Raw genomic sequence first — 16,217 nt, forward strand, 5'->3', positions numbered from 1 at the left:
CTCAGGTTCTACGAGTTGGTGCGAAGCCCTCTAACCTCGTCGCCCAGCGGCCGCCCTTCTCGCTGAGTTTTCAGTTGGAGAAAGTGCGGCGGGTGCTTCCCGCCTTTATAGGAAGTGGACTGCCCCCTGCTGGGTGGCGAGTTCATTAAGCTTTCTCAGAGACGAGGCGGTGCCTCGGGGTAAACCCATAGCGAAGCCGTTAGAGGGCTTCGCACCAACTCGTAGAACCTCAGGTTATGATAGATAACTCAGGGGTTTTCACTCATTGTTTGATTTCTAGCAACAATTGACTAAGTTCAGCCTCTGGGGCTCAGTTCTATTTTAATCAGTTTTCTTATTTAAAATGAAATCACAAATGTCTCAATTAAAGGTTTTTACTCAATTTTTTTGTAGATGAAACATAAACCTTTTCTATAAATACCTCCATCTAGTGGTCAGATGGAGCTACAACACCAACAATGATCAACTCTAAATAGTTAAAATATTAGAGTATTTAAATTCATCTGTGGAGAAAAGTAATCTCAACACAAAAGGATGACGTCACAACAACAAAGTTACATTAACAAGTTAAATCATTTATCGAACGAATTAAGATTTTGGTTTTTGTAGGAGTTTTGTATAAATACCACCATCTAGTGGTGAGATGGAGCTACAACACCAACAATGATCAATCATAAATAAATAGATAAAGGTTTATTGATCCCTCAGGGGGTCTACTTCGGGTAATTGTTTTTCCAATTAGACACAACAACACTGACAATAGATTTATAAAAATAAGAACAAGTACAAAGTTTCTATAAAAAGAAAGAACAATATGTTGCGATAAAGATCAAAGATAAATAACAAAGAATTCTTTTTTTTTTAATCTTAAAGTAAATAAATTCATCTGTGGAGAAAAGTCATCTCAACATAAAAAGATGACGTCACAAAAAGTTAAATCTCATTCATTTATCGAACGATTAAAGATAATGTGTTAATTTCAGATTAAATAAAGATTATTTTATCATAAGATCGTATCTTGAAATATCTCCAGTTATTTATTTCCATCTACCGAGAGGCTCCGCGTTGAGTGACGTCACTCGTGCGACACACAAAAGCGCGCGTCCGCCCGTCAGTCCTCGCCGGGTGCGGTGGCGCGCATCTGTAATCCAAGTCACTGGGAGGCTGAGTCTGGCGGATCGTTTGAACTCAGGAGATCTGAGCTGCAGCGGACTATGTCGATCGGGTGTCCGCACTAAGCTCGGTATCGATATGGTGCTTCCGGGGGAGCTCGGAACCACCAGGTCGTCTAAGGAGGGGTGCACCGGCCCAGGTCGGAAACGGAGCAGGTCAAAGCCCCCGTGCCGCTCAGTAGTGGGATCGCGCCTGTGAATAGACGCTGTAGTGCAGCCTGAGTAACACAGCGAGACACAGTCTTTTGACTCACCTGAGCACACACTCACCTGACCACACACTCACCTGACGACACTCACCTGAGCACAACTCCCGCCATCAGATTCTTTTTCTTACACGTCAATCACTCTCTGTGGCTTTCTCTCGTCACTGCACTGCCTCCTCCTGGACAACAACAGAACTACAACTCACTCTGACTTCTATCACTGAAGCTGAAACAATCGATCACAGTTTAGATCGCACTATAATACGTGAAATGACGATGTTTTGATGGATGTTCAAAAATATAACTTTATTGACTGTTGAATGAAATGCACTATTTAAAATATTATGTATTTATATATACATTGCACTATTTTTTACTTATTTATACATTAATTATTTGCAATATTTAAAGCATTTATTTATTCTATTTATATTATATTGAACTATTTATAACTTATTTATATTCATACAATCACTCTCAGTTAGAGATGCGCATTTCTGAGGGCGCCACTGCGCATGCTCGTATGAGTACTGTTATTGTGTTAATCCTGTGACACACACACCCTGAAATTAAATCTCATTCATTCAACACAAAAGGGTTTGAACCATCATGATTGGCTGGTAAGGAAAGTCCTGATTGGATGAAAAGTCCTCGCGGCAGTAACGTTCAGTGATAGAAGTCAGAGTGAGTTGTAGTTCCGTTGTTGTCCAGGAGGAGGCAGTGCAGTGACGCGAGAAAGCCACAGCAGAGAGTGATTGACAGAAGAGATGTGAGTGACGTGTGTGTAAGAAAAAGGTGAGTCTCGATGGTGACGATGATGTCGGGAGTTGTGCTGTCAGGTGAGTGTGTCGTCAGGTGAGTCAAAAAGACTGTTGCTGTGTCTCAAATCGCATACTACTCTTAGTATACTAGAAGTTAGTATGCATCAGGATAGTGTACGTACTAACTAGTAACTAATCCTCCACAGATAGTATGTCTCAAATCGTATTCTACTCTTAGCATACTAGAAGTTAGTATGCATCAGGGTAGTGTACGTACTAACTAGTAACTAATTCTCCACAGATAGTATGTCTCAATTCAAAATCTGCCACTACACACTAACAGGAAATCACGTGACAGCTTCTTCTTCTACTACTATTTAACGATGTTGCAAACAGCTGTTTGAACGCTATCGCCACCTGATGGCAGCACGTATTGCAAGTTTGGAAAAAGAAATAAAGAAAAAATATGACAATCTAAATATTTGTGAGATATTTAAGCTGGTATCAGCAGCGAAGACAGTCATCCTTCTACTGCTGCTGAAAATGCACCTGTAAGTATATATATATATACAGTGCCTTGCGAAAGTATTCGGCCCCCTTGAACCTTTCAACATTTCGCCACATTTCAGGCTTCAAACATAAAGATATAACATTTTAATTTTTTGTCATTGATCAACAACAAGTGGGACACAATCGTGAAGTGGAACGAAATTTATTGGATAATTTAAACTTTTTTAACAAATAAAAAACTGAAAAGTGGGGCGTGCAATATTATTCGGCCCCTTTACTTTCAGTGCAGCAAACTCACTCCAGAAGTTCAGTGAGGATCTTTGAATGATCCAATGTTGTCCTAAATGACTGATGATGATAAATAGAAGGCACCTGTGTGTAATCAAGTCTCCGTATAAATGCACCTGCTCTTTGATAGTCTCAGGGTTCTGTTTAAAGCGCAGAGAGAACCATGAAGACAAAGGAACACACCAGGCAGGTCCGAGATACTGTTGTGGAGAAGTTTAAAGCCGGATTTGGATACAAAAAGATTTCCCAAGCTTTAAACATCTCAAGGAGCACTGTGCAAGCAATTCTATTGAAATGGAAGGAGTATCAGACCACTGCAAATCTACCAAGACCCGGCCGTCCCTCCAAACTTTCATCTCAAACAAGGAGAAGACTGATCAGAGATGCAGCCAAGAGGCCCATGATCACTCTGGATGAACTGCAGATAACTACAGCTGAGGTGGGAGAGTCTGTCCATAGGACAACAATCAGTCGTGCACTGCACAAATCTGGCCTTTATGGAAGAGTGGCAAGAAGAAAGCCATTTCTCAAAGATATCCATAAAAAGTCTCGTTAAAAGTTTGCCACAAGCCACCTGGGAGACACACCAAACATGTGGAAGAAGGTGCTCTGGTCAGATGAACTTTTTGGCCACAATGCAAAACGATATGTTTGGCGTAAAAGCAACACAGCTCATCACCCTGAACACACCATCCCCACTGTCAAACATGGTGGTGGCAGCATCATGGTTTGGGCCTGCTTTTCTTCAGCAGGGACAGGGAAGATGGCTAAAATTGATGGGAAGATGGATGGAGCCAAATTCAATTCAATTCAATTTTATTTAAAGTGTCATATCATAACAAAGTTATCTCAAGACACTATACAGTTGAAATAAGACTACAGTTGATTAAGGAAAAATAGATCCCAGCAATTCAACAAAGAGCAAGAAACAAAACACTGTACAGTGAGCAATGGCGAGGAAAAACTTCCTTTTAGAAGGCAGAAACCTCGAGCGGAACCCGACTCATTGTTGACGGCCTGCCGCTTTGACCGGCTGGGAGGAAGGATGGGGGGGTAGACAGATGGATAAGGAGAGGAGTGAGGGAGGATATAGTGAGAGAAAAGAGGAGAGTGTAGGAGGGTCCATGGGGGTGCTGGAGAGAACTCGGGATCTGATGACGTGGTGAAGATCCTGGATCAGCAGCTGCTCTGGAGGTGGATCCCTGGATCAGCAACAGCTCTGGAGGTGGATCCCTGGATCAGCAGCAGCTCTGGAGGTGGATCCCTGGGGCTCCGGGAGAGAAATAAAAAGGTGTGGGTTTGGGACAAATGTAGACAATACACAGGTATACAGACTTCGGTGACGGGTGAAGATATATAGAGGGGAGAGGGGGGGGGGGTTGAAATAGCCAGGCCAGAGGGCACATACCTAGCACAGCAGATCCAGACACAGGGGCCCAAGCCGCGGCAGGAACCCGCGGGAGACCAGGACCCGGCAGGCGAGATAACCACCAGAGCCGACCCCAAACACCAGCGAGAAGGCGGACCACCACCGGGGGCACGAGAGGGCGGGCACAGGCGAGGACGACCGAGGAAGCAGAGAGGGGGAGGCACCAGGCGCAGGCACCGGGGCAGAGGGGCAGCCAGAAGAACCAGTCAGGGGATAGGGCCCCGGGGCCAGGCCGGGCGACGGAGGACCCCCAGCCCGTCAGGCCGCCAACAAGTCCATAGCAGGGGACCGAGTCAAGGAGATGGGGACCCACCACAGCAGCGGCGGCGGAACCCCCCCAATACCCTGCGGACACGGCCAGTAGCCGGGTTGAGTGCCACCGCATGAGCCGGGGGAGCAATGGCCAGGCACCGGCCCAGGTCCCCCGGGTCACAGGGGGGCCACGGTTGTGCGGGCAGGGCGGGGGCAGTGGGGCCGCAGCCGTCCGGGAACGGCCCCCAGTCTTTGAACTGTAGACCGTCCCCAACAGCCGCAGCCCACCTCCCCATGAGGGAAGTTTGGGGGGCCAGCAGTATTCGATGGGCAGTCCACGGTCTCTAAGGTGCCGAGGCCCTGCCCATCACACGTACTGACCCCCAGCCACCGCCCCCACCCACCATGCACCACCCAGGGGGACAGCAGCACTTGCATGGGCGGTACATGGTCACTACGGTAACATGGGTCCGCCCAATGCCTCCGCCGTCCCCCCAATGCGGCCCCCCCCCACCCGGGAAGCCCCAGAAAGACCGACCAGCCCGGCCACGAACCCCCAGGACCAAGGGCGACAAACCCCCCAACCACGGCACATGCCACACAGGGCGGGTAGAGGACCACAGCCACCGTCGCAGCAGACACCCACCACAGACCAGGCGAAGCCATCGGGGCCGGAAGGTCATCCAGAACACCCGGCCAGCCCCAGCCCCACCCCCGACGGCTCACCCGCCGACACCGTCGGCGGGACCAGCAACCCCCCAGCCCCAGCACCGCCCCCAGCGCAACCCCCCATCCACAACCCCAGCCACCCCCGCCAGCACCCGCCCCCACGCACCATCAAAAACCCCCCGGGAGCGGGCCACCCCCCCGCCGGCGCACGGGGCCATCGCGGCACCAGCGGTGACCACCACCAGGCCCAAGGCACCCACAGGCCCCACCCGCCGGACCCCCACACCCGAACCAGCCAAGCCAGAACGGCCCCGGCGAGAAAAGAAGGATATACAGAGCTCGGTGCCTAAAACTAAAACTAAAACTCCTCCAGCATTCTCAGCCTATAGCAGCTAAGATAAACAGTTTTGTTAGTTATGACAACTAGAGATAAACAGTCAAGTTAATTATAGGCTTTATCGAAAAGTAAGGTTTTAAGATTATTTTTAAACATAGAGAGGGTGTCTGCCCTCCGGACTGAAGCCGGTAGTTTGTTCCACAGTAGAGGGGCTTGAAAACTAAAGGCCCTGGCTCCGAATCTACATTTAGAGATTTGTGGTATAACTAGTAGATCAGAGTTTAGGGATCGTAAGGTCCTTGAGGGTTGGTAAGTTTGGATTAAATCTTTAATGTATGTTGGTGCTAGACCATGTAAGGCTTTATAGGTTAGGAGAAGGATTTTAAATTGTATTCTAAATTCTACAGGAAGCCAATGTAGGGAAGACAGTACAGGGGAAATGTGTTCGCGCCTCTTAGTCTTAGTCAGGACACGAGCTGCAGAGTTCTGAATGAGCTGAAGAGTTCTGAGAGACTTTTTAGAACAGCCTGACAGAAGAGAGTTACAATAGTCCAGCCTGGAGGTAACAAAAGCATGGAGGAGCTTCTCAGCAGCATCTAAAGGAAGGAAATGCCTAATTTTTGAAATGTTACGAAGGTGGAAATAAGCAGTCCGTGAGATTTGTTTTATGTGTGAGTTAAATGTACCTCTAGTGTACATCTACCCGTCTGACCTCACATCTACCCGTCTGACCTCACATCTACCCGTCTGACCTAACATCTACCTGTCTGACCACACATCTACCCGTCTGACCTCACATCTACCCGTCTGACCTCACAACTACCCGTCTGACCTCACATCTACCCGTCTGACCTCACATCTATCCGTCTGACCTCACAACTACCCGTCTGACCTCACATCTACCCGTCTGACCTAACATCTACCTGTCTGACCACACAACTACCCGTCTGACCTCACATCTACCCGTCTGACCTAACATCTACCCGTCTGACCTCACAACTACCCGTCTGACCTCACATCTACCCGTCTGACCTCACATCTACCCGTTTGACCTCACATCTACCCGTCTGACCACACATCTACCCGTCTGACCTCACATCTACCCGTCTGACCACACATCTACCCGTCTGACATCACATCTACCCGTCTGACCACACATCTACCCGTCTGACCTCACATCTACCCGTCTGACCTCACAACTACCCGTCTGACCTCACATCTACCCGTCTGACCTCACATCTACCCGTTTGACCTCACATCTACCCGTTTGACCTCACATCTACCCGTCTGACCTAACATCTACCCGTCTGACCTCACATCTATCCGTTTGACCTCACATCTACCCGTCTGACCTCACATCTACCCGTCTGACCTCACATCTATCCGTTTGACCTCACATCTACCCGTCTGACCTCACATCTACCCGTCTGACCTCACATCTACCCGTCTGACCTAACATCTACCTGTCTGACCACACATCTACCCGTCTGACCTCACATCTACCCGTCTGACCTCACAACTACCCGTCTGACCTCACATCTACCCGTCTGACCTCACATCTATCCGTCTGACCACACATCTACCCGTTTGACCTCACATCTACCCGTCTGACCTCACATCTACCCGTTTGACCTCACATCTACCCGTCTGACCTCACATCTACCCGTTTGACCTCACATCTACCCGTTTGACCTCACATCTACCCGTCTGACCACACATCTACCCGTTTGACCTCACATCTACCCGTCTGACCTCACATCTACCCGTTTGACCTCACATCTACCCGTCTGACCTCACATCTATCCGTCTGACCACACATCTACCCGTCTGACCTCACATCTACCCGTTTGACCTCACATCTACCCGTCTGACCTCACATCTACCCGTTTGACCTCACATCTACCCGTCTGACCTCACATCTACCCGTCTGACCTCACATCTACCCGTTTGACCTCACATCTACCCGTCTGACCTCACATCTACCCGTTTGACCTCACATCTACCCGTCTGACCTCACATCTACCCGTCTGACCTCACATCTACCCGTTTGACCTCACATCTACCGGTCTGACCTCACATCTACCCGTCTGACCTCACATCTATCCGTCTGACCTCACATCTATCCGTCTGACCTCACATCTACCCGTCTGACCTCACATCTACCCGTCTGACCTCACATCTACCCGTCTGACCTAACATCTACCCGTCTGACCTCACATCTATCCGTCTGACCACACATCTACCCGTCTGACCTCACATCTACCCGTCTGACCTCACATCTATCCGTCTGACCACACATCTACCCGTCTGACCTCACATCTACCCGTTTGACCTCACATCTATCCGTCTGACCTCACATCTACCCGTTTGACCTCACATCTACCCGTCTGACCTCACATCTACCCGTCTGACCTCACATCTACCCGTCTGACCTCACATCTACCCGTCTGACCTCACATCTATCCGTTTGACCTCACATCTACCCGTCTGACCTCACATCTACCTGTCTGACCTCACATCTACCCGTCTGACCTAACATCTACCCGTCTGACCTCACATCTATCCGTCTGACCACACATCTACCCGTCTGACCTCACATCTACCCGTTTGACCTCACATCTATCCGTCTGACCACACATCTACCCGTCTGACCTCACATCTACCTGTCTGACCTCACATCTACCCGTCTGACCTCACATCTACCCGTCTGACCTCACATCTACCCGTCTGACCTCACATCTACCCGTCTGACCTCACATCTACCCGTCTGACCTCACATCTATCCGTCTGACCACACATCTACCCGTCTGACCTCACATCTACCCGTTTGACCTCACATCTTCTTTCTAACCTTTTATTGTGAAGTGACCTTGAGTCTCTTGAAAGTTTTAAAGCAAATGTTTTATTAAACATGATGAACATCATGAGTGACTCGTGCTCCACTGAACTTCAAGTCTTCAGTCGACTCAACAAGTGATGAAAGAGTTTCTTCAACAACATTCAGATCAACACGTTTGTTTCAGGAGCAGATTTCTTCCATCATCACTGTCAGCACTTTAATGATGATTGACAGCAGCTACACAAGTGTGTTGGAGGAACACACTCACACACTCAGGTCACACACACACACTGAGGAACCAGAACCAGGAACCTCTGTGAGTCCAAATCCCAGGTACAAAGGTTCAGTGGAGATGAAGAAGGATCCGAGGACTTTCTCTCCATCAGAGGAGACACTGAAGAAGGTTAAATATCCAGGTTCAATAAAGTTCATCTTCACTGCTACTCTGTGAGAAACTTCTTGACTCTTGATGACAGTTTCTTTCTTATCGTGATAGAATTTATATCCATCATCATCAGAGCAGCTCAGACTCCAGGAATAACGGTTCTGTCCAAACTCAGACTCGTCTTCTTTCCCTCCGTCTCTTCTGAGAGTCAGTGCGATAGAAGCTCCTCCTCTCCACTCCAGCTCCCAGTAACATGGTCCAGTCACAGCTTCTCTGCTCATCACCTGAAGACACCGGTGGAATCTGTCGGGATGGTCCAGATAATCCTGGTCCTGCGTCACAAGTTCCACCGTCCTGTTGTCGTTGGACAGTAGGAGGCGCCGGTGTGCTGTGTCCGGGTCCAGTGAGAGTGGACGGAGGTCTGAGAGAAGAAGACACGAGAGGTGATGATGGTGGAAGAACTTTCTCTTCAAGACAATCATGGACTCAGTGTCCCAGCAAGCCAGGGAGGGCTGCTGTGTTTGTTGACATCTAGTGGAGATCATCACCAAAGTGAAGTCTTCTGAGACTGGGACCACCTCCAGAGAAGAACCAGGAGGAACATCTCAGAATCATCTTGTCACATTTGATTGACACCAGTGTGTCCATATCAAGTCAGCAGCTAAACTAGCATGTAGCTAACATGATGTTTCTTCATGTTCTTGAAACATCTGTGTTTTCGTCTCCACCATCATCCTGGACTTGATGAAGCTCCATCAGCAGATTCAAGTGTAACAACATCTCAACATCACAACTGCTCCACTAGAAGCTGACAGAGTCAAGGAGTTTTCATCCATCAATCAAATCAAACTTACAAATCTTCAATCCAGATGTTAACCTCTGTGGTCCACAGTGATCCAGCCTGGAGGAAGAAACATTGAGAAGATCAGATTCATTTGACTTCAGATGCTGCTAAGTGGACGTTCTTTCATGACTGTGTGGACCACAACAAAGATGGATCTAGAAACACTCGCTCAGTCTCCACTGTCTCCTTGTTCTTCCACTGGTGTCCAGCAGGAGAACATGGAGAAGCTCTGAGAGTTGGATTCATGTGCTCAGTTCAGATGAAGAGTCTGAGCAGCGTCACACACTCACATCTCTCTGCTTCTGATCACATGTTCAGTCTGAAGATCTTTGGAGCTCAGTCAGTGAGTTCTGCTGCTCCGTCCATACCTGAGAGTCTCCAGTCCAGCAGACAGCAGCTCCAGTCCTGGTCCTCCTGGATGATTGAAGCTCAGGTCCAGCTCTCTCAGATGGGACGGGTTAGATGTCAGAGCTGAGGCCAGAGAAGAACAACCTCCTGCTGAGATCTTACACCCTGACAGACTGTAATGAAGGAGAAACACTTTCATTAAATCAGAAGAACTGAAGACATGATGTTCTGACCTGAGAGTCTCCAGGTGACAGTGTGGACTCTTCAGTCCAGCAGACAGCAGCTCCACTCCTGGATCCTTCAGCTTGTTTCTACTCAGGTCCAGTTGAGTCAGACTAGAGGACGGAGAGCTGAGGACTGAGGACAGAAGTGAACAACTTCTCTCTGTCAGTCGACAGCAGTTCAGCCTGTGAAAGAGACAGAAACGTCAACAAGAGACTTTTTCTCTATTTTGCCTTGAAAGCCTTGATTGGAGGAAACACTGAACTCTTGACGTTCATAAGATCATCACATGATTGTGTGAACATTTGAAGACTTTGATTTCAATCAGGATCAACTTGATCAACACATGAAATAATTAAGTTTTCATCAGTTCAACACTTGATGTATAAATGATCACATGACTCACTGTTGTGAGAGGATTGATGTGTGTTTGTGTTTAATGTCAGTGTAAGTGTTAGTGTTGTGTAACTCCACTCACACTGGTGTGTAACTCCACTCACACTGGTGTTGTGTAACTCCACTCACACTGGTGTTGTGTAACTCCACTCACACTGGTGTTGTGTAACTCCACTCACACTGGTGTTGTGTAACTCCACTCACACTGGTGTTGTGTAACTCCACTCACACTGGTGTTGTGTAACTCCACTCACACTGGTGTTGTGTAACTCCACTCACACTGGTGTTGTGTAACTCCACTCACACTTGTGTTGTGTAACTCCACTCACACTTGTGTTGTGTAACTCCACTCACACTTGTGTTGTGTAACTCCACTCACACTAGTGTTGTGTAACTCCACTCACACTGGTGTTGTGTAACCCCTGAGTTATCTATTATAACCTCAGGTTCTGCGAGTTGGTGCGAAGCCCTCCAACGGCTTCGCTATGGGTTTACCCCGAGGCACCGCCTCGTCTCTGAGAAAGCTTAATGAACTCGCCACCCAGCAGGGGGCAGTACCTTCCTATAAAGGCGGGCAGCACCCGCCGCACTTTCTCCAACTGAAAACTCAGCGAGAAGGGCGGCCGCTGGGCGACGAGGTTGGAGGGCTTCGCACCAACTCGCAGAACCTGAGGTTATAATAGATAACTCAGGGGTTCTGCTTCATTGGTGCTCCGCCCTCCAACGGCTTCGCTATGGGTTTACCCAAAAGGCGAAGCCTGACGGGATAAATGTACCCCCAGCTGGACGCCGCTCCTGGAGCAGCATCACTAGGGCCCCGCCGGCCCAGGGTCCAATCCCACTTGAGCCGTGGGCCCTGAGGGGGGCACAACAGCGCTCAAGACAGTATGAGCTACTGATCCCGCCGTTACGTCGAGGAGATAGGCCTTAGCGAAGGTAGACGTGGACGCCCAAGAGGCAGCAGAGCAGATATCCTCTGCTGCCACACCCCGCAAAAGAGCCACTGAGGCTGCCACGCCACGGGTGGAATGTGCCCTCAGACCGCTAGGAGCGGATCCACCCGCTGCTCGGTAGGTACGGATAATGGCCGATCTCACCCAATGAGAGAACCTCTGGGGGGAGAGCCTCTCCCCGCCGGCATCTACCGTGGCAGACAAAAAGGGCATCAGAGCGCCTAAACTCGGCCACCCGCCGCAAGTAACAGGCCAACGCCCTCACTGGACACAACAGGTGGAGACGCTCCTGACCCGGGTCCGAGTGAGGCGGCGGGTGAAAGGCCCGCAGCGTGAAGGTCGTCGCCCGGAACAAGGAACTCAGAATCTTCGGGCGGAACGCTGGGTTAGGACGCAAAGACACCGAAGACTCCTCGACGCCAAAGGAAAGACACTCAGGGCTAATGGAGAGGGCACAAAGCTCACTTGCTCTCTTCGTGGTTGTTAGTGCCAGAAGGAGCGATACCTTGAAAGACAAGATATCCAATGGGACTTGGTCAAGAGGCTCGAAGGTCGGCCCTGTGAGAGAGTCCAGTACCAACTGGAGATCCCACTGAGGGCTGGAAGGCCTTGCAGGAGGTCGAAGCCTGCAGGCACCCCGCAGGAAACGCGCCACCAAAGGGTGGGCGCGAACCGAAGCACCCTCAAAACCGACATGCCTCGTCGCTATGGCTGATGCGAACACTCTCAGTGTCGCCACAGTCCGCCCGTTATCCAGCAAATGTTGCAGGAAAGACAGGATAGCGGAGACCAAACAAGAGCTGGGGTCCAAGGACCTGTCTGAACACCAGCGGGAGAATATCCCCCACTTTGAGGCATAAAGCCTACGTGTTGATGGGGCCCGGGCGTTCTCCAGCGTGTGGAGAACGTCCGGGTCCAGGGTCCCGATCAGCTCGTCCCGTGCAGGAGCCACACCTTGAGGCCGGCCCAGCACCGGGGGCGCTGTCAGTGTCCCCCCCGCCTGACACAGGGCAGCGGGGCCCCAAGGGATGGCCCACGGGGCCCCGACCGCCATGCGCACCAGCTCTGGGAACCAGAGCGCCCCCGGGGAGTCTGGTGCCACTAGAATTAACCTCAGCCCCCCCCGCCTCGTCCTCCGAATCAGGGGGAGAAGGAGCCGCGGAGGAGGGAAGGCGAACAGCAGACCGACCGGCCACCTCGAATGGGCTAAAGCGTCCACGCCTAGTGGGGGGCGGTCCGAAGCCCTGAGGGAGAACCAAAGAGGGCATTTGAAGTTCTCCTTGCTGGCGAAGAGGTCTGCAACCGGGTGACCGAATCGAGACCAGATCTCGCTTGCCACTGCCTCGGACAGACCCCATTCGTCCTGGACGGCCCCCCTCGACAGTCTGTCCGCTACTGCATTCAGCTCGCCCGGGACGTGCTGGGCTCTGAGCGAAAGCAGGTGACAGTCCGCCCACAGCCAAATCTTCCTTGCCACACACAGAAGGGCTGGGGATCTGACTCCACCTTGGCGATTTACGTACGCCACGGCGGTGGAGCTGTCTGAAAATACTAGGACGTTGGACTGTGACAGTTGGGGAGAGAGGTGAAGCAGGACATTGTGAATTGCCTTCAGCTCTAGCCAGTTTATGTGTCTGAGCACCGGACTGCTCCAGACCCCACTGGCATAGGCCTGACCCGAGGTGCCTCCCCAACCTGTCAGGGAAGCGTCTGTGAACACTTGAGTGTAACGAAGGACGCAACCCAATGGAACTCTCCGCCTGAGGTTGGCGTGAGAGTTCCAGAACTGGATGTCCTGCAAAACCCGAGCGGGAAGGCGCACTTTCCGACCTCTTTCCCGCTTGAGGTCTAGCTTGAGACGACCAAACCATCTCTGAAGCTCCCTCATGTGCAGCAAGCCCAGCCGAACAACCGTGTGGGCTGCCGCCATGAGCCCCAGGAGGGACATAACAGTGCCTGCTGTTGTCACGTGACACCGAGCTTCCAGCAACTGTGTTGTCAGTTGGAGAATGGGCTGGATACGCACGTCCGGGAGGCGCGCGTATCCTTCCTCCGAGTTCAACAGTACCCTCAGGTAAACTAACTGTTGAGCTGGAGTCAGAGCGCTCTTGCTGAGGTTCACTGTGAACCCCAGGGTGGCAATATGGCTCAACACCTTCTGTGTGTGAGCGTAACTTTCTGCCTCTGACCTGGCAAGGATCAACCAGTCGTCCAGATAGGTCAAGATCCTTACCCCACTCACTCTCAAAGGCTCCACTGCCGCTTCCACACACTTGGTGAAGGTCCTGGGTGCCAGAGAGTAGCCGAACGGAAGTCGAGTGTACTGAAACACCCGACCCTCGAGGGCGAAACGCAAGTACTTTCGATGTCTCTTGACTATCGGTATGTGAAAGTACGCGTCGGTCAGGTCGATAGATGTCATCCAATCTCCTGGACATACACCTGAAGCAGTTTCTTGACCGTCAACATGCGAAACGGGCGGGTAGCTATGAACTTGTTCAAATAGCTGAGGTCCAGAATGGGCCTCCAACCCCCGGTCTTCTTCGCCACGAGCAAGTACCGGGAGTAACACCCTGACATCATCTCGGCTGCAGGGACCAGTTCTACGACCTCCTTCTGCAGCAGAGTAGACACCTCGTTTCTCAGACAGGATAGTTTCTCCTGCTCCACCATACGCGTCCAGAGAATCCCTGAAAAACGCGGGGGTTGACGGGCAAACTGTAGCGCATAGCCCCGCCTGATTACTCCCCCCAGCCAAGTGGGTCCTAGAAGTAAAACCAGGCGACTCCAAGCCGAATAATGTTCTGTCAGAACCGCAGCCCTGGCGAACCTTGGGTAGTCCTCCGGCCCGCCCCCCATGGACGGGCCGTAGACGAAAGGGCATCACACAAGCCGCGTCTCTATCTCTTGAATCCACAGAGCATGTACTCGAGTTGGATTCACTAGAACCCCCACTCTCATACATAAAAGCCGGCTCTGTGGGAGAAGCGCGCAAGTGCGCGTGAGACACCTCAGATGCGCGTCGTGCGTGTTTCCTTCCCCCCCCGGAAGTCTTCCCAACTCCCTGAGCACTTCTTAGTGTCACCGGAGCTGACAAAACCCGCGATGTGGAGGAAAGCGCTGGAGAATTAACCCGGAGCTGAAGTGAGTTAGGTCGCGCGCGCGTCGGCACCGCATCACTCACCCGGTCCCGTACATTCTCCAGCCCCGCTGGCGGTCCCGATCTGTTCGTCACTCGTGAGATCCGACCGCCACGCACCTCTCCAGTTGATCGACCAGACGGGACGGAAGTCCCTCGCCCTCGCCTGGTCTCAGAACGGCGAAAAAACTCGCGCGTAAAAGCACCAGGTTGCGTCAGTTCCATGGCGCTTCTCCGCCGCCAAACGTGACGTCCTCCACGGTGCCAGTGTTTGTAGACAGCGCTGTGGGGGAAGGAACAACCTCCGGTTAACATAGACATGTCCGGACAAGTTCCACTCACCTCATCAGCTGTCACGCTCTGTCGGGCACGAGCGCTGGTCGACGCGGAAGTAAACACAGCTGATTCAGCCGGTCTCGCGGACCTCTGCTCGTCTGTAAACAAAACACATGTGGTTGGAGTCTGCCCCTCATTCGTGTGGACAGACTCCGTTATTGCAGTCTCGGTATGACCCGGACGAAGGGGTTTAAAACCTCCTTCGGACTGTGTTATGAGAGGAAAATCACGCCGTCTATGACCGGCGGAGCATGTTAGCTTAGCATTAGCGGCGAAAGTTTCTAATGACGCCTGTGAATACGTCACACTCACAGGCGGAAACACATGCACGCTACCAACATCTCTCTCAGAACGAACCACAGAAACGTCATACGTTCTCTTGTTTTATTCCCGACACATTCCCTTGAATGAATAGGGAGGGGAGGAGCCCTCGGCCATCGACTCTGCTGCGGCTGCTGGCTCCCCGGCTCGCGCTGCGGATCTTGGCGACGCTCACTCGTCGCACGCCGCCGCTGTTGCCGATGTTGTTGGTGCTGCTGGGGTGGCTGGTCTCTGGTGACGCTTCCCCCCAGCACCAGATGATGATGCCGACGAACGGGATCTCCGTCTCCGCGTATCCCCGTCGCGCATCGTCATCACGCCAAACGTGACGTCATCCATGACGTTTCTCCGCCAAACGTGACGTCATCCATGGCGCCGGGATTTTCTTGACAACGCTCATCGGCGGTCAAACCCCGTCAGCGCATGTCAACACGGAAGTAAACACAGCTGATCAAGCCGGTCTCGTGGACATTTGCTTATCAGGCCGACGAACGGATCTTCTCCGCGTATCCTCGTCGCGCCTCGTCATCACGCCCATGCAGGTGATGGCGGAGCTGCGCCGCCTCCTGCCGGGCCATTCCTCTCAATGGTGCGTCCGTTCCATGGCGTTTCTCCGCCAAACGTGACGTCATCCATGACGTTTCTCCGCCAACGTGACGTCATCCATGACGTTTCTCCGCCAAACGTGACGTCATCCATGGCGCGGGGATTTTTTTGACAACGCTCATCGGCGGTCAAACCCCGTCAGCGCATGTCAACACGGAAGTGAAGTAAACACAGCTGATCAAGCCGGTCTCGTGGACATTTGCT

The 16,217-nt window shown here is 51.4% G+C and overlaps 1 protein-coding gene and 1 non-coding gene across 2 annotated transcripts; one reads left to right on the plus strand and one right to left on the minus strand.

Annotated features, from left to right (window-relative positions):
* The first annotated feature begins 1,120 nt into the window (after positions 1-1,120).
* On the plus strand, positions 1,121-1,419 carry LOC148085080 (signal recognition particle RNA). Its single transcript, XR_015710618.1, has one exon.
* Positions 1,420-8,503: 7,084 nt separating this feature from the next.
* On the minus strand, positions 8,504-15,895 carry LOC148085081 (stonustoxin subunit alpha-like). The gene is made up of 5 exons (XM_087783251.1): positions 14,796-15,895; positions 10,274-10,447; positions 10,061-10,213; positions 9,703-9,749; positions 8,504-9,269 (listed from the first exon to the last, which is right to left on the minus strand). The coding sequence occupies exons 1-5, from the start codon at positions 14,807-14,809 to the stop codon at positions 8,728-8,730; spliced, it is 930 nt and encodes a 309-aa protein (XP_087639377.1). The 5' UTR covers positions 14,810-15,895; the 3' UTR covers positions 8,504-8,727.
* Between the last annotated feature and the right edge of the window lie 322 nt (positions 15,896-16,217).

This window comes from Callionymus lyra, chromosome 2 (genome assembly GCF_982586985.1).
Source record: "Callionymus lyra chromosome 2, fCalLyr1.hap1.1, whole genome shotgun sequence".
Taxonomy (NCBI): Eukaryota; Metazoa; Chordata; class Actinopteri; order Syngnathiformes; family Callionymidae; genus Callionymus; species Callionymus lyra.